The 18,219-nt window shown below is 36.0% G+C and overlaps 1 protein-coding gene across 6 annotated transcripts in view; it reads left to right on the plus strand.

Moving 5' to 3' along the window:
* RPGR (retinitis pigmentosa GTPase regulator) overlaps positions 1-18,219 on the plus strand; it is a 39,459-nt gene that overhangs the window by 16,457 nt on the left and 4,783 nt on the right. For all 6 annotated transcript variants that reach the window (XM_064407338.1, XM_064407339.1, XM_064407343.1 and 3 more), the window contains 7 exons: positions 4,181-4,339; positions 11,371-11,526; positions 12,038-12,162; positions 13,289-13,468; positions 14,355-14,520; positions 15,812-15,918; positions 17,640-17,705. In XM_064407338.1, coding sequence (XP_064263408.1) covers positions 4,181-4,339; positions 11,371-11,526; positions 12,038-12,162; positions 13,289-13,468; positions 14,355-14,520; positions 15,812-15,918; positions 17,640-17,705 — 959 coding nt within the window. The remainder of the gene's footprint in view (positions 1-4,180; positions 4,340-11,370; positions 11,527-12,037; positions 12,163-13,288; positions 13,469-14,354; positions 14,521-15,811; positions 15,919-17,639; positions 17,706-18,219) is intronic.

Raw genomic sequence — 18,219 nt, forward strand, 5'->3', positions numbered from 1 at the left:
CATCTGAGAGTAAAGAGAGAACAGTGTGTGCCAAGTGCCGGAAGGAAGTGGAAACTTTTGATGGAAGGGGATAAGAAAAAAAGGCTTAGGCTTGTACCTAGTTAAGAAAAATGGAGCTTCTTAAAATATTGATAGGTAGAATGAACTGGTTATCACCTGTGAAAATGAGGAGGTGGTGAACCTATTTCTGCTTAAACAGGCCTGAGTATGAGATGGAAAATCTTAATTTTTAGCCATAATATCTGCAAATCCTGCATGAATTCAGTCTGTGTCATTGAAGCTACTGACATACACATGGCCTTCTTTGTGGTGAAAGCATAAAATTTTTTATTACTTTCCTTGGGCCCCTTGCCATCAGTTTTATTTGACTGATACTTCAGCTACCATAAAAATTTAATATTGGGCATCCAAGTACTTTTGCAGAATCGATTTTCTGTTGCACTACTGTCAGTGTGTATCTACACAGTGTTTAAAAATTAGCTTTATGCATTTTTTATGAGTATACCATAGTCACAGGATGTGTTACTTACCAGTTACTACAATACTGTAGAATTACCACATTTTGGTTTTTAGACATCAAACAATACACTAATAGTGTAACATACTTGCAGGATTTAAAATTTGGAAGATGCTGTCAGACTGAACTGATAAGCATGGCACCATATGGCTCCCTTTCTTAATATGTTTATGTTTGACATAAGGGGTGTGCTGGCTGAAAAACCTGTCGGGAACACAGGCATATCTGGGTTAAAACTAAAAGGTGGCTCATGAGGACACTAGAAAACATAGTGTGGACACAGAGTGCCCTCTCCAGGGCAGGATGTTCATTAATAAGAGAGTAGTGAATAAAAAGGTTTTGAAGTATGGATTCCAGTTGTTTTTTTTTTCCTTTTAAAATGAAGTTGTTTTGTTCTTTTTGACATTGCTGGGTTTTAGATGTTTTTAGTAGACTTTTAACTTTAAGGTATAAAGACAGGAGCAATGCCTCTTATAGTTCCAAAAAGATTATGTCACCCTTCTTCCTTCTGCTTTCTAGAAGGCCTTCTTTGCAGACAATTTAACTGCTGAACGTGTCACTTGTATTCTGCCATGTACATGTGGACTCCACTGATGCCAAAGTGGCTGCAAAATAGAAGAACAGAACAAATCCTGAATATTGTAAATAAAAAACCCACTTCTGAAATTTAGACTAGGCACGTGTACAGGCAATGGCTAATTCAATTCCACATGCAAATTAAGAACTAGTCTGATTACTCCGTTCATATTTGGAAGATGATTGTTTGCTCCCTTTCTCTCTCCTTTGCATTTGTCAAAGAGGTCCAGTGAAAAGAAGCTCTTAGTCTGTAGCTTCCAGCTCTCTTTAGGATTTGTTCACAGTGTGTTTCCTTTCTTCCCTTTTAGCAGGCTTTGGACATTCTGTCCCAGTATCAGGGTTATGTCTCAAGCAAATCAACAGAGAAATAAACTGCTGGGAGAGTGTAGCAACAATTTTGAGCACTTATACAGATCTTTACTTTCCTTTGATCACACACTCAGGAGGGGACAATTTTTCAGGAAGCATTAAGCTTGGCAAGCATGCACAGCTCATTTGTCCACTGCAGGAGATGGAGAGCAGGAAAAGCTGATACATCTCACCACTGCTCTGGCTTCCACAGCAGAATTAGATGTGTGGAGACAAAAAGGAATTGAATATATTAGACCCCTTCTTGTGTTTCCCCTGCCTGAATTGTAACTGTAATCAAAGTCAAGATAGATTCTTATTGAGAAGATGTCTTTTCATAAAGAGTTTTGCAGGTTCCTTGAATTCTTTTTTAAAATATATTTTGTCATTATTTTTAAGGACTGGTTTAAGAATAATTCATCCCACAAACACTTCCCTGCTCTGAATTTCAGTGTTTAAGACAGTTTTAAGCAATTTGGTCTTAATAAATATTTATTTTCTTTTTCATCTTCATTTATTCAAGAAATCTTAGAGTTATCAAATTCTTTTGTCCACTCATTTTTGTCCCTCATTTGCCATGAGCCAGGTCTCTTATCTATGCACTCAAATGCACATTTAACTTTGGGGGACATTTTCCATTCACTTGTCCATTTTCTTGATATGCTGCTGTGATTTTAAGTTTAGTGATACAGAAAATCACATTAGGGAAAGTTCAAAATGTGAGAGTGTGACTCATATGAGAGGAACAAATTAAATAACCAGGTTTTGTTGTGAACAGAGTGTCCTTAAAATTCAGGTGTACTCCACACAGTACATCATGTCCTCAGCATGCAGATGTACTGCACTCTAAATTTATCTGGGTTTGACTGGATTCTGTTCATGCTTGATTGCTGTTTTTCATAGTTTTTAGACCACTATTTGCCTAAAAGGGATGTGTAATATATTCAAAAATTGCTTTGGTAAAAGGTTTTATCTTTGTTAGCTGGATTATTAAGTGGAAAAAATGTAATAAACTTGATGAGTTTGGGAGGCTTGGCCATTTGAATCACTAATCCTCTTAATTAGATAGTGATTGGATTAATTTTTTCAGTGCAATAGTGTTTAAGAACTGCTGGTCTCTTCAAAGAGAACTGCATAAGTAGTTATCTCCCAAGTGCTTTTGGGGTTTTTTTAAAACTTGTTTTTAGAAATATATGGCTGATCTAAGAGTACTGAAAAATACTTACCTTCCAAAACATACAGGATTCTTTTTGTTGCCTTTTTTTTTCTTTCCACTTAGAATGCTTAAAATATCTTTTTGTCAGCAGAATGCTTTGGTTACAGAAAACCTCACATTGCAGTTGATTTTTATCTTTTTAATTGGGCTACTGTTTTAGAATAGAAAATTGATGCTGGTGCCAATAACAGCAAAGTATCAGCCTGTTCAGAGTACTTCTGCGCATAGATACAAGAACAAAATCAGAATTAAAACAGGAAATCAAACTGAACAGAGAAGCCTAAACATGGTTTATAGGTTTAAAATTTAATGAAATTTACTTTTTTTGCAGCTAAGGTAAATTTGCTGGTTCTTAAGAAGCACAGACAGATTGAAACGACTGCAAAAAATTCTTAGAAAAGAGGTGTAGAAGAATGTAAGGGAGCCTTGAGAAGATGAGGCTGGAGGGGATCTCATCCCTGTCTGTCAGGGAGGACTCAGGGGATGGACCAGGCTCTGCTCCGTGGTGGCCAGAAATGGGACAGGAGGAATGGGCAGGAACTGGTGCCCAGGAAGTTCCACCTGAACATGAGGAAGAAATTCTTCACTGTGCAGTGACTGAGCACTGGGACAGACACCCACAGAGAGTGTGGAGCCTCCCTCACTGGAGACATTCCAGAAATGTCACACAATCCTGTGCCATGTGCTCAGGGATGACCCTGCTTGAGCAGGTTGATTTTCCATCAAAATTCCACACAAAATTATTTTCTGTTTCAGTTCAGATTCTTATAAGCAATTCTTCATTTGACTTAAATGCTGATTACAGAGAGAATTACCACATCTCAGAAGCAGGATGTATATGGTTTTGTTTTTCCTGTGGCTACATTCTTTGCAGGCTAAATATTGTGATTCGGAATTTGCAGGGGACTCAAATCTAGCACCTTTGTGTCCCATCAAAGCAGAGTGAGGGTGAAGGGCTTGGAACACAAGCCCTGTGAGGAACGACTGAGAGAGCTAGGGGTGCTCAGCCTGGAGAAAAGGAGGCTCAGGGGTGACCTTATCACCATCTACAACTCCTGAAATGTGGCTGTGGTCTGGTGGAGTTGGTCTCTTTCTCCAGGCTGCACTGACAGAACCACAGGACACAGTCTTGAGCTGTGCCAAGGGAAATATAGGCTGGATATTAGGAAAAAGTTTTTTACAGAAGGAGTGATAAAGTACTGGAATTGTCTGCCCAGGGAGGTGGTGGAGTCACCATCCCTGGATGTGTTTAAATAAGGACTGGATGTGGCACTTGGTGCCATGGTTTAGTTGAGGTGTTAGGGCATGGGTTGGGCTCAATGATCTTGAAGGTCTCTTCCAATCTAGTAATTCCGTGAATTCTGTACTATTCACAGCTGTTTGGGCATTATACAAATATGTTCAGCTATTCTGTAATGTTTATACACTTTTCTGTCTGTACAGTTTGTGTCTGCAGCAGTCTTCAACCCATTCTTGCTCCTGAGTATGTGCTAGAAACCATACTCTGTTCTGCATTTTCACAGGAGATGGTGAGCTCTATACGTTTGGAGAATCTGTGAATGGGAAACTGGGATTATTCCCTGAACAGTTGAAGAACAATAGAGTCCCACAGCCTGTACTGGGAATTATGGAAAAGGTTACTAAGGTTGTTTGTGGTGGAGAACACACCGTGGTGCTGACAGGTATGCAATTTCACTGGCTTTTCTTACAGCCTGTAATTTAAACTCCATCAACTCTAAAGAATTTACATCCCACTGAAATGCTGGATGCTGATCCTAACTGGAAGGCCATTGTACACCAAGGACGTAGAAATCCATACACCACCCAGTTAAGGCAGGCCTGTGCTGCACTGCCCATGTCCCTTGGCTACAGGATGAACTTGGCCAGGTGATTTTAACAGAGGGGCATCTCAGCAGCTCCTGGTTAACACCACTTGCCTGACCTTGCTTTATCTCAAACTTCATCAGCATGTTCCAATGTGAATGTCCTTTTTATTCAGTATAAAATACTGAATTTATCAGTATAAATGATATATAGAGTGGTTTTGGATGTAAGAAGATCCTGTGAGTCCTCAGACTGAGGTAACCTTCCATGGATAGTATCTGCACAGCATGCTGGGATCTTTTTCAATCCCACACAGCTCAGGACTCCCAGCCTCTGAAGGGACAGAAGGTTATTGATTCTGTCTTTTTTTTTTCTTTATAGTTTTAGCTCCAATAAATATCATTTTAAGAGAACTTTACATAGTCTGAGTGCGTTTCTTACTGGAATTGTAATAAGCCAGCACCACCTGGTGCAACACAGATGATTGATGTTTCTTTCCTCTAAGGAGCTTGAAATTGTTATTGCAGTGAGAGGGAAATTCTAGAGGAAAGCTTCCATTCTGTAGCAAATTTAAATGCTCTTGAATATTTAGGAAGGTATGTAGGAAGTCACTTTTAAAGTAGCTTCACTATCTACTGCATGCCTGAATGGATTAAATATCTCTTATTGTGATACAGAATTTGCTTGTGCCTTTGAGCAGAATCTTCAGCATAAATATGAAACCAGTACAGACATATACATTTGACGTATTGTGCAGGTTTGGAAATCAGCAAATACAAATGTTACATATTAATTCACAGGGCCATATATATAGCACTTGGAAAATGCTGTGTGTTACTGAACTGTTAAATAGTTATGTGCAGTGGTGACTTAGCTTTTCCAAGGCATACATGGAAAGCAGTGCCAGCCATTTATTTCCACAAATTCTATCCTGACCTAGAGTGGTGTAGAAGCAGGAAAGGTAAGTTTGACTTTGCCTGAAGATAGTTTAAAAAATATCAGCTTTAGTTTGTAATGAATAGAATGTGTAAAACTATATAGCCTGTGATTTTTTTCTGCCAAAATGAAAAAGCTGTAAAACCAAGTTGGATGTATAGGTATCAGCCCTTAAATCTGTATTCTGAAGGTTCTCTGTGGTTGTCTCTAGACAATCTTGTGGTGTGCATTCAAGGTTATGTAGCCAAACTTTCTAAAATATAAACTGAAAATCTAACAGAGGGAGATCGTGAGTAATAGATGTTGTGTTGTACTGCGAACCATTGGAAAGAGTAAAGGTGGAAGTGAAATGCTGGGAAAGATGATGTGTAGTGAGTCAAGCTGCAAGATTCCGGATAGGTTAAAATTCCTTTGGGAAAACTATAAAGAGGAAATAGCACTAGCTAATCCAGGAAGTAATACAAACATTTGTCTACATTTCAATGCCTTTGTCTCCTCCTTCCACCAAGATACAGTCTTTCCCTGGCAGTATTCTATGTCACAAAATAAATTTCTTTATGTGAAATCAAATTATCATTATTAGTGAAAAAACTGCCATAAATTTGGGACCAACAAATGCATAAATCATAGCATTGCTTTATGTGTTATCAAGTGGAGTTTTGTAGAAAGAATTTGATTATCATCATTGATTATTTTTTTAACCATAAATCTGAATTCAGCCAGTAGATATTTTGACTTAATAGTGTTTCATGTGATAAAAAAATCATTTTAACCAATGACTGTTATAGAAATTTAGAAGAAAGATCCAGACCTGGATGCCATCATCATTACAGTGAAATCTGTACAAGAGCTAGAATAAAGAGGGAAATATAAATGCCATAGAAAAAATGCAGTGAAGAAAATACTGTAATAAGTATGCATATATGTAAGATTTGCTTGCTTATGGAAATAAATTCTTTAGTAGAAGTAAATAAGAAATTCAATGCTGGCTGAGCTGGCAGTTGATGATCAAAGTGTTGAGTGCCAGAGGACCTAGTTGAGTCACAAAAAGAGGAAAACTATATCCTCCAACAAAATACATTTCCTGAAGATTAATAGTTGTGATAAGAGTGAAAAATCAGATAGATGTTTTTTAATGTGATTCAGCTGTTATTAAATAGGTGACAAATGTGAACTTCTGACTAAGACACTTCGAATGAAACAGTGGAGAATAGTGGCAATACTGTCTCAAAAGATACTTAGTCAGAAGTATTAACATCGAGAATATTTTCTGACTCAGAGCAAAATTTGAGCAAAAAGTTGTGAAAAGAGGTAGATACGGATACTAAAAATTTTAAGGGACTGTGACATACATACATTTATGGCTTTGCACCAGAAACTTCACTTTCTTGAAATTGGTCCTAAATTACATCTTGAGGTGAAGTCAGTGACCAAAAACTGAGAATTCTGATGAGATATCTTTAAAGAGGGGCAGAAACATTTATACCTCTTTTAAGCTCATTTTCATAAATTAAGAAAGTAATACAATTTTGAAGAAACTCTGAATTTCAAGTTTCATCCTCCATGAAAATGAGTGCTGCTTGCCTTTAGTAACACAATATATGCTGGTGTAGTTTTCATCCTTTCAGAGTCTTTTCAGTTTTTAAAGATGTGACATTTCAGTCTCAGGAAACAAAAATTGAGTGTGTGACTATTGAATATTCCCCTGCTTCATCTATCTTACTTAGCATAGCAAAAGCAGAAGAGAATGTGTCATATGGAAAAACTGTTGCTCATGTTGGCTCATTTCTTGACATCATTTCTACTTAGAGTTTATCAAATTAGAAGAAAGCATAATTCAGTTATCTTACAGAGTATAAGGCAAGTTTCTTCCTGACTCTCATGTGTAATTAGTCTATTCCAAAGCACTTCATAAGATTTCTTTTTTATGACTGTTGTCTATTCTATTGGCAATTTTGTGTGGTGAGAACCACTGTTATCTGGGTTATTAAATCAAGGTACTGCTTGAAATCTCCAGAGTAAAAGGTAGAAAGTATATATTAAAATAATTATTTGGGCTTTTTTCCTCTGAAATTCTAAAATGAGAAACTCAATTATTTTTCCCAGAGAACAAGAATTAAATTGTTGAGAGCAATAATTTAGGAAAAAGCCCAATTTTAAAAATATTTGTTTTAGAAATGTTGAGTGAGGTATTGGAAACCATCGTCTTTCCAAGCTCTATTGTTGCCTCTGCCTTTAATATTTGCAATTGTTCTAGACAATAAACAGAATTGCATTTAAAAATTCTATAGTGCAAAATCTTGAGAGCACAAAGCTTTTCATTTCATGGCAGTCAGTCTGCCAGTCTGAGAAGAGCCTGTCCTCATCTCAGATTCATTCTCTCAGAAACTGAAAAAATTGCACCGACTTCCCCCAGTGCTTGCAGGTACTTCCTGCTGCAAATGAAAGCTGTTGGTGTCATCGCTTTCAAATGAAATATGGGAGAGCGGCAATCCCAATTTGTGGGCTTTTTTTCCATAAGGTGTTTTAACAGGTAGAAAAATAATGAATCTGAATCTAGAAATTGCAAAAGAAGAAATGGATTATTTGGAGTGGCCTTAATATCTTGTAGGTTTTTTCAGATGAGGACAGATCCTCTGGGAATAATTTTTTCTATAGAAGGATATATTACTTCCTTTCATTCTCTGAAAGGAAGGAAAGCAAAGATCTTTCTTCAAAGGAAAAAGTGAAGCAGACCTTTGAGAATAGAATGTTTGACATAAGAACATTAGTGCATTAGTATGTAAAATGTTGGATTTTTCATCTTCTGTCTCAAGGTCTTTTAAAAAGAAAAGAAAGCCATGGCACCCTTTTGAAAGAGGACAAAAAGGATGTAAAAACTCTACCTTTTCCTGTCAGAACTCACAATTCAGACCTTATAGGATTATTAGATTTTTCGAACCATTCTTAAGTCTGTATACTATTTATGCTGCAAATCCAGTTACTAATTCTGAATACTGAACATTGTGTTGACAGTTGATTTTTTGCAGTAAGATTTTTCAGCATAAGCTGTTTAAAAATAAAGCTATTGTGAGAGTGAATAGTTCATTGGCATAATAGTTATAGTAGTAGTAATAATAATAATAATGGTAATGTTCAAGGGGAATGGATTTATGTGGACAGGCCACTGGGATGATTAGAAGGATGCAGCACTTCCCCTATGAGGAAAGGCTGAGAGAATTTGGGTTGTTCTGCCTGGAAAAGAGAAGGTTCTGGGCTGATCTAATGGCAGTCTTCCAGTCCTTGAACAGAGCCTACAAGAAATAATGGGGAGGGACTATTTACAAGAGCCTGGAGTGACAGGACAAGGGGGAATGTCTTCAAACTGACAGAGAATAGGTTTAGGTTGGATATTAGGGAGAAATTCTTTACTGTGAGAGTATTGAGACCCTGGCACAGGTTTCCCAGAGAAGTGGTGGATGTTCCATCCCTGGCTGTGTTCAAGGCCAGGCTGGGTGGGAGCACCCTGGTCCAGTTGAAAGTATCCCTGCCCATTGCAAGAGGTTGGAACCAGATGATCTGTAAGGTCTCTTCCAAGCCAAACCATTCCATATTGCTATGATATAAGCTTACCTGTCTGCTTCCTTTTTAGCTCTGTGTACTTTTAACTTCATCTGTAGCCTTAGATACATAGCAGGGAATGCATGATTCTGAAAAACATTCCTTGATCTCATACAGTTCTGTCAGCAAATGGCATGTTGTAAAAAATAATATGAAAGCTATATAGCTTTTTACCTAGCACTGTTTTATTGATAGTGCAAATGATCACAGAGTTTACAAAAGATGCCTGCAAAGATGGAAGATAACACAGCTACAGGGAAATATCCCCTTTCTTCCAAAAAGGGAAATAGGAAGTAAAGAAGCAGCTCTTCCAGCACTCAAGTGCTGGAGGTCACTTGGAACAGCAAAGCCATTGTCTTCTGAAACCATTTCTCTTTATCCTTCAAGGGCCTCTCATGGGCTGCTGCTGTTGTGTTCAGAATGATGAAATTCACCCCTGTCATTTTATCAAGAAGTGTGTGAGCTTGCTTTTCCATACTCTTCTCTTTCCATGCATTTATAAAGACAGATGGGAGGAAATACCTAATTTCTACTATAGAGGTTATTAGTGAGGTGTGACCTGACTTCTGCACCAGAGTGGTGAATCATTTAAGAAAGGTTCAAGATTTTTTTCTTCCTCTACCCTGATAATTCACTAAGAAGCAAATTTAGGAGGAGCAACATTTAGGTGCCACTGGTCTATAAGGGCAGCAGAAGAAATTCTTCATCATATGAAGAATTTCTAACCTGGCTTGGGATTGGCCTTTTCCCTCATTTTCAGTAGAAACACAGGAAAGAAAAAATTCCCTGCACTTTTAAAGTTAACATTTGAGAACATCTCCCTCTCAACACAAATGCAAAAGACTTTGCATGTTTCATGCTAGGATTAAAGAAAAAGACTAGTTCATTCAGAGTAATTATGTTAATCAAATAAAGCCATGCAGTTAAAATATCTGCCAGTTTCCAAAGAACTGTTAAAACAAATGCAGTACTTCTAAACAGAATTTTTTAATCAGGCATCCTGAGAAAGCAGTTTACTGAAATAAAGATGAGACTTTTCTTTGCTTAGAGAAAGCTCCTGTCTTTCAGGTGTAGTTTCTTGATTCTTATCCAGGGAGTCTAAATAGTGCAGGAAACTTCTAACTGCTTCTTTTACTTTATAAAGCTCCCGAGAAGGTTTTACTTTCTTGCACTAAAATTTCCAGCAGAGGGAGCTTTACCATTACCTTTAGTAAAAAAACCAGGTGCTCAATACTTTTCATCTACAATGTACAAAAAAATGTGAGACCATTGGGCTTTTTTTTTTTTATGGTGTGAATTCATGACATCTTATTATGGATCAATTTATAAGGAACAGAAAGGAAAAGACTTTCCTAGAAAGAACATTTCCATAGGTAGTGTTACTATTTCACCACAGTTCCTTTGAAATTGGAAAGTTCTTTTAACTTAACATGGAATATTTTTTGTCAATTCATAATCTTTTTCATTTTTCCATAATTGTTTTTCAAGTGCTTTGAGTAGAATTTCTCTCACTATTCCTTTGTTGCCTACATGCAAAAGAAAAAGGGGAAGAAATTAAATTCTAGGAAAACAACTCCTTTTTTCCCAAAAAGCTTCTCTGTTCAAGCATGACCTCATCAAGATTTCCAAGCTTCACAATCTTCCCCTGTAGTGATGGAGTGCCAGGGATGGACACACCAAGATTCTTTATTACTTTGGAGAAGCTCTCATTCTTTTTCCTGGCACACACAGTCCATTAAACAGACAAAATATAAATGTGGAAAGATGATTATTCTGTCACAAGATAACACAATTATAGTGTTCTCTGTATTTATTGCAGGGCTGATTTGGTAGCTGAACAGAATACTGAAACCTACTCTGTTCCAGTCTCTTCTACATACAAATTATGAGGTCTTGTCTATTATATTTAGGGCCCTACAGTGTTCATGGAGCTAATGAGTAATTAAGATGAGGCTATTGTGAAAATGCATATAAATGTATAAACATGGTAGTCTTGAATTGATTGCAGTATGTAAATTCCCGTGCATTTTTTTAACTTTGGTTTATGTACGTGTGATCAGTGGATTATTTTGCATTTATGTTAGAAAATATATCACACATTGAACCATTTAAAATTCTTTCCTGTGTATACTTAATGCTTCAATTCCTGTTTGTTTTAAATTTTGTTGTATATTAATAATTGATAAATGTAATTGATTAGTTGGCACATTTTTAATTGATTAAAATCTTTAAATTATGTTTATGTCAGTGGCCTTTCATTTGGTGAATAAAATTTAGGTTGTTATATAACTAAATAAATAAATAAATATACGTAGCAGCATATTTGTTGTTAACTTTGCCTGTATAATTTCAGAGACAGATGTTTATACTTTTGGACTTGGACAGTATGGGCAGCTGGGACATGGAACTTTTGTGTTTGAAAGTTCAGTACCGAAGCCTGTGAAACGCTTGAAGAGGCATAAAATTTGTAACATTGCATGTGGGGAAAATCACACTGCTGTGGTAGCAGGTATGGGAGTGCAAAATTCTGGAACCACTTCTAGCAACTCTCTCTCATGCTGTAAAAGCTTTCCTTATACAATGAGCAGTAGCAGACATATCCATTACTGGTTCTAAAGGTGAAATGAGCCAGTGAGAAAGGTGAATTCAACAGGAATTTCTGACTCACAGCCATGCCATGCATAACTCTGTATCTCCTGGGGAATTATAACCTCCTAACTATGCCTTGCTAACAAATATTCTTGTTTAGAATAGTCTTGTTTTCTGTATAGTTTAAATCTTATTATTTTGTTGGGATGTTTTTTTTTACAAATTGTCTGGACCAACATCTCAGACAGTACTTTGAAAACATGCATATTTTTAAATAATATTAATCTGTTGAAGATGTAAAAAATAATTGTTCAGATTTTGCTCTTGGAAGGGAAATATTTCTTACTTTCATAGCCTGTTACTTTGTAATGGTTCTGTCCTGGTTTTCTATTGAATCTTTGTTTTAACATCCTTTTTATTCCCATATGCAGAGAATGGCCTGATGTTTACTTTTGGAGATGGACGACATGGCAAGTTAGGATTTGGAGAAGAGAGTTTTACAAATCTGTTTGATCCCACTCTGTGTTACAATTTCTTGAAGTACACAGTCCTTTTGGTAAAACCTTTGTTCATTCCTCTCAGACATCATAATATTTATCTTTTTATGAAACACATTATTAATGAGAGCTGAAATATCATTATAGAATTATTTCTTTCTATAACATTTAATTAGTAGACAACATAAACTGAAGGAAAGAGGAAAATATATATGCTTAGCACAGTGTTAATTTAGTTTAGAATGTCTTTGACTTGGGCTACACATTCAGATTGCTCTTTAGGGTTTTATTCAGTACTCTTGTGCTATGGTGTTTTGGTCTTCAGAGCTGTGGTAGCTTATAAACTGAATTATTTATTACTCTTGGGTGGTTGGAAGTATGGGGAATTTTTTATCCTTTCTGTAAACACCAGAGAGTAATCTTTTCAATTTTGACAATTTTTGTACAGTGGGATATTTTTAAACCTCAAGAAAATTTGAGGGATTTTTTTAAATCCAAACTGGACAAGAAAGCAATAGTCTTTTTTTTAGAGAATTGTGTAAGGGAAGTTTTTTCATCTGCTTCTTGAGGTGTGGAAATGTCAGAGAATTGTTATCATCAAAAATATTAACACAACTCAGGATTGAACAAAGTGTGCAACAAAAGTCTATTGATCACTTCAGTTTGTTTACTGGAATTAGAGGTGAAGGAAGTTTTATTGGAAGCAGTGAGTGTTTTAAACCTTTTAAAAAGTGAAACCTCTGATCCTAATGTAATAATATTGTGTCTGCTGGAGAGTGTTGAATTTATTTTACATTTTGCTGATGAAGCATTTAGGTTTGAAAATACCAGTATTGCTCTCAAGTGACTTGTATCAAAATAAATAGCTAAAGTCTCTTGAAAATCAGTGGAAATATCTTTGCTATCTTTTATATAAAAAATGTGATAGTCCTGTCTTTTGTTCTGTTCAGTACAAATAGATTGTATTTAAGTAAGAAGAAGTGAACATTGATCACTGGTTGTAAATAAATGTGATTAAGTATTTTTATTTTGTTGGTGTATTTGGGAACTAAATTTGAAGCCATTTGCTGTGTCTTACTTCTACTACATTTCTTTTTTATCATCTAAGTCCCTAGAGATGATTGTAAGAAAAGTGCATCCTTGATATTCACCAATGAAGTAATCAGACCTTTTTTTGAGCTGTAGGTTGCTTGTGGGGGTTGTCACATGCTGGTTTTTGCTGCTCCAAGACCTAAAGGATCTGAAATCCCCTTGGAAGATTTATATGAGCCTCGTTTGACTGCTGCTACCTCTCAAACCAGACGGGACTTTGTGCTGGCAAACACTTTACAGTTGTCAGCAGCACGAATGCGACGTCGGGAGAGGGTAAGCTCAGAGATATTTAGAGTTGCAATGTTTCTTTCAGGAATCAAAATCACTTTTATAGCTAAAATCACAGCATATGCCAAGCAGTTAAATATATCTTTTTAAACTAAGTGTTTATTGTTAATATATAACATGAAAAATAGGCATTTACCCTGGTCCCAAAAATTGATGCAGGAGAAAAACAAGTAGGTATTGGTCAGATTTTGCTTAATTATTTCTGTGAAAGAGATTAAAATTGGGTTTGTAATTTTTTTTGTTCTAAAATGCAGAACCTGTTCCTTTGCATTTTTTAATCTTAGAAATATTTTTTTAAAAAATAGGAAGAACCTGACTCTTTTGCTGTTCTCTCTGAATCCTTGAATATATCAAACAATTTCATAGTTCATAAAATATCAAAGGAGAATATTAGATGTAGCTACTTAAAATATTACTTTCTGCTCTTTTATCTCCACTACACATTCCATATGATTGCCTTAAACAGCGCAATGAATTGGATCATTTCACTTACCTGTCTGAGAACTAGCTCTATCAAAACCTGAATTTATTCTATAAAAATATATTGATGTTGTGGATTAAATACCTTAATGTTATTTGAGAGTTTAGTTCTTCATTTTGGATAAAAAGAAAAGGTTCTTTTTCTCCTTTGCTCATATTTTAGGATTGCTTGAAATCATTGCATAGAAATTATCTTAAAAATCCCACTATATATCTGCCCACTTTCTAGGACTATAAATAATTAAAATTTTTAAAGATATTTGTTTCTGCTTATTAAGTTGCAACACTATATCCCAAGCTAACAGCAAATACCACTGATAAGGATAAGAGAATGCTTGCATTTTGTTCTTCTACCCCTTTTCTCAATTTATTGGTTTTCAATCTTCTAAAGGAAAGGTCACCAGAGCAGTTTGCTCGAATGGCACAAACTCTGCCTGCAATGGGGAAAGGCTTCTTAAAATCTTCATTGCCTGTGGCAAGCAACACCAGCCCATTCTGGTTTTCTGCAACAAGTCATCCTAAAGCTGAATCTGGGAGGGATGGAAACCGTGAGAAAGGTGAAGTGTCCCCACATCTTGCTGCTGTTTTCTGATAGGAATGGTTTGACTCTCATCATTCATAAACACATGTGCAGTTTGAACCTGAAAGAAGGTTCAGGTTCAGTCTGGCAGCATACAGGCATGAAAGCAGAGAAATGCAGGCAAAAATTGCCTCACCCTGTTCATGTTTGCAAAACAAATTTAAAGATTAAGAGGAGACTTGAGTGAAAAAAAACCCCCAATTTATAAATTGTACCTGTAGTTACCTTTAGAAATAAGATTCAAAAAAATACTGTAAAAACATTAACTACTTTGTTTTCACAAACAAAAAAAGGAATTACAGGGAAAAAATGGTTAGGAGGAGTGTTAAGGACATAGGTAAGCCTACAAGGAACTTAGATAAGAAAACATAAGAAAATAGGTCTACTAATTTTTACAGGACCTTTCTTCTTCCCTGGGAAATGCAGAAGTACTCTTCACTCTTTGTTATCTAAGATAATAAGGATTTATAATATTCTACCTGATGGAAAAGTCTGGATAACCATAACACAGCACTGGACTTTGGCACAGATTCTCTAGAGGAGTTCTGGACTTGTCTGGCATCCTGGGCCTGTGTGATTTCCTAGAAAGAGCAATGCTGAAGAGTGCAGGATGCAGAGCTTCTCTGTAATTGTTAATTCAGATTTACTGGACAGCCAAATCTAATTTGAAAGTAATTCATTCATAGAATGAAGATGATTATTTTTAAGTCCGCCAGCATGTCCATTAGAATTTCTGGTTCCAGGAATGCAATGCAGTGAAATTTGAATTTCCTTTAGAGTTTTCTTAGACCTAAAACCTCAGGTTTTGTGCTGTACAAAATGGTCATAGACCTGATGAGTTTAATGATGTAGGGACATTTTTATAATGCTGAATTCAACTCACTGTCTCTCCATCCATTACATAGATAATGTGCAATGGAGATAACACGACTGCAGCTACTTTGGTCTAATTTTTACACTATTATTAAGGAGATTGTCCAAAAGAATCTTTGTCCCAGGTAATATTTAGGCTTTGAAAGCCTGCAGAAATGGTCAGAGATCTACAGTGCACTGAGACCAGATTGCTGAGCTCCCTCTGTTGTTAATGATGAAAGGAGATGGAAGTGGTTTTGCTGTGTCCTGGGCTGGGGGAATGAAGAATCTGAGGACTTCAGTTCTAAGTTACTAAAATAGGAATAATCTCTATTTTATAAGAGTGGGGTGTTCTGTTTGCTGTACAGTGCTTGTTCCTATGACATTTGTTTATTTGCCCCTATTTTACCTTGTAGAAAATAATCATCAAAAAGATAAACCTAGTGAAGTCTCTTCAGAAGAAGATTCAGATAATGAAAATCTTGACAGAAACCTTGGGGATACAACTGACATCCTAAATATGGTAATATATTCCAGTAATGAATCTGTAGTTCAGTAATTTTTTGCAGGGGGAGACAAAGCATCTGAATTGTGTTTCAGGTTCCATTGCAGAATTCCTATCAGAACATCATATGTGACAGACATCTACTGACACTCTGTTGGATGAGCATGCATTTTGTATCATCATTACCCAATGCTAAAATATGTTTTAATTTTCAAAGTAGTATTGTGATGTGAGATTGAAGCGGTCCAAGTAGTGCAGTGCCTCCCCATGCTTTAGCTCTGGAAATCAGAAAGGAAAGGAAAAGGATGCTGAAGGCCACATGCTGATCTCTATCTCTGACCTTGCTTTTCTTGATGATTTCCAACAGACAATTGCAGGAGATGAAGCAGAAGAGCATCTTTTCCTGTTTTGAGAAGAGGTTTTTTAATACAGGTGGATCATATTAAAGGGAAGGCCAAAATCCAGACATTTTGATTATTTGGTGATCCCCCAGCTTGTTCCTACATATTTCATTTATTTAAAAAACATGTTCACCTTATCACTTGTACAACTTTCAACTTTCCAAAACATTTTGTTCTCTCAGCAAAAGGGACATGTCCTGGCCTTAATGCAGCCACAGTTATGCTGAAAGGATTGAACATCTACAGGAATTATTATTTGTTTGCATTTAAAAGTACTTAGTAATTTAATAGTGTGTTTGTCCATGCCATTTATTTAACATTATAAGACTTCATTTTGATTTACAAGAAAAAAATGTGATCAGATCCAATGCACAGCATGGCCTCCATTAATTTAGTGAAGCATAATTTACATATTGCACACATTATGTGGTAGACTTCCTTCTCCTTTTCAGTTTTATACCTATCCTGAATCAAATTTAAAACATTTAAAAAAAATTTAAACATAAATTTGAAAAAAAAAGCCTATCAGGCAAACTTGTCAAAATACAAGATAAATGGTTGCTCCTCTTGGATCTGAATGAAAACAATCTGCTACAGCATAGTTTCTTTCAGTTTTTCTAGACTGCGGCAACATACATCTTATTGACACATGTGACAGGAGGAGGAAAGACCTTTAATGTTCTACTGATGATACAAATTATTGGGAGTCTGAAACCAGAACTCTCCATGCTCACTGTCTTGAAAAATAATATAGTTAAACCATCAGCAGTTAATAATCAGCAGCAGACAATATTATTATAATGTCATTTGGAATATATGACAAGGGATGAGCAAAAATTCAGTATATATTCCCACTTAGTAGTATTCTATGTTGTCTTTTGGTTTCTTGCTTTATGTGGAAGAGATGAAGGCATTTGATTCCAAGGAAAAATTCTGCTGTGCAATGTTTCTTTAAAGATGTTCTTTCAAGGCTGTGGTGCCAAACTGGATGTTGAGTTAAGTTTGTGATGATAATGGAGTAAGGTTCTATTTGCAACCTCACAGGGAGTGGAAGGTGGATCTCAAATGTGCCTGTGGGCTCTAAGAAAGGTAGTGCAGTGTTCAGTCTCTACAGACAGTTTAGGTGTTGACATTTGTTCTCCATGCTCTTTATAAGCAGTAAATGATGGAGTGGAAGTGAAACAGGTGAGCTGAATGACCATACAGGTTTGTCTCAGCCTGACTATGCAATAATATTAAAATGTTCATAAACTAGTTCTGTTTAGTAAAACTGGGCTTTGATGCTCCTTTCTGTATTAAATATATTTCTTTTCTTAATAGAGATTCCATTTTTTGCAGACACATGCAGTGAAGTTGAATCCTGGTGACTGGTCCTTAAAATTATCACCACTCCAAAAACAGAAGGTACTGTAACTAATTACATATTGGTATATTGATACAGATGTTTAAAAATCTGCAATTCTTGCATTGTCCTAGTCCATTATTGCAATTCTTGTATTGTCCATTATTTTGCTTTGAGTTTTTAAAACGTCAGGCAAATTTTATAGACCTCCTCTTGGCAATTTTCTGAATATCCATGACCTAAAATTCTAAGAAGCTGCATGAAGGCAGAGAGAATTTGGACAGCAACCTAGAACTCCACATACCCAGTGCAGTTTGAGATGAGTGTGGAATATTTCACCAGTTTAAGAAGCAAGAGACTATCATATACACCTTGAAACTTCATGTAATAACCTACATTTCTAAGAAAATATTTTGGGACACAGTGTAAATATTTTATTTACAGATATTCACCATGAAGTATATTTAAAGAAGCAATAATACTGGCCTTAATTATGAAATTAAAGTACTTTGTAGTACTTTCTATTTCACTCCTAAAGTGATCCCAGCTTTTCAGTACTTTGTTATATTTCCTTAA

This window comes from Passer domesticus, chromosome 2, assembly GCF_036417665.1.
Source record: "Passer domesticus isolate bPasDom1 chromosome 2, bPasDom1.hap1, whole genome shotgun sequence".
Taxonomy (NCBI): domain Eukaryota; kingdom Metazoa; phylum Chordata; class Aves; order Passeriformes; family Passeridae; genus Passer; species Passer domesticus.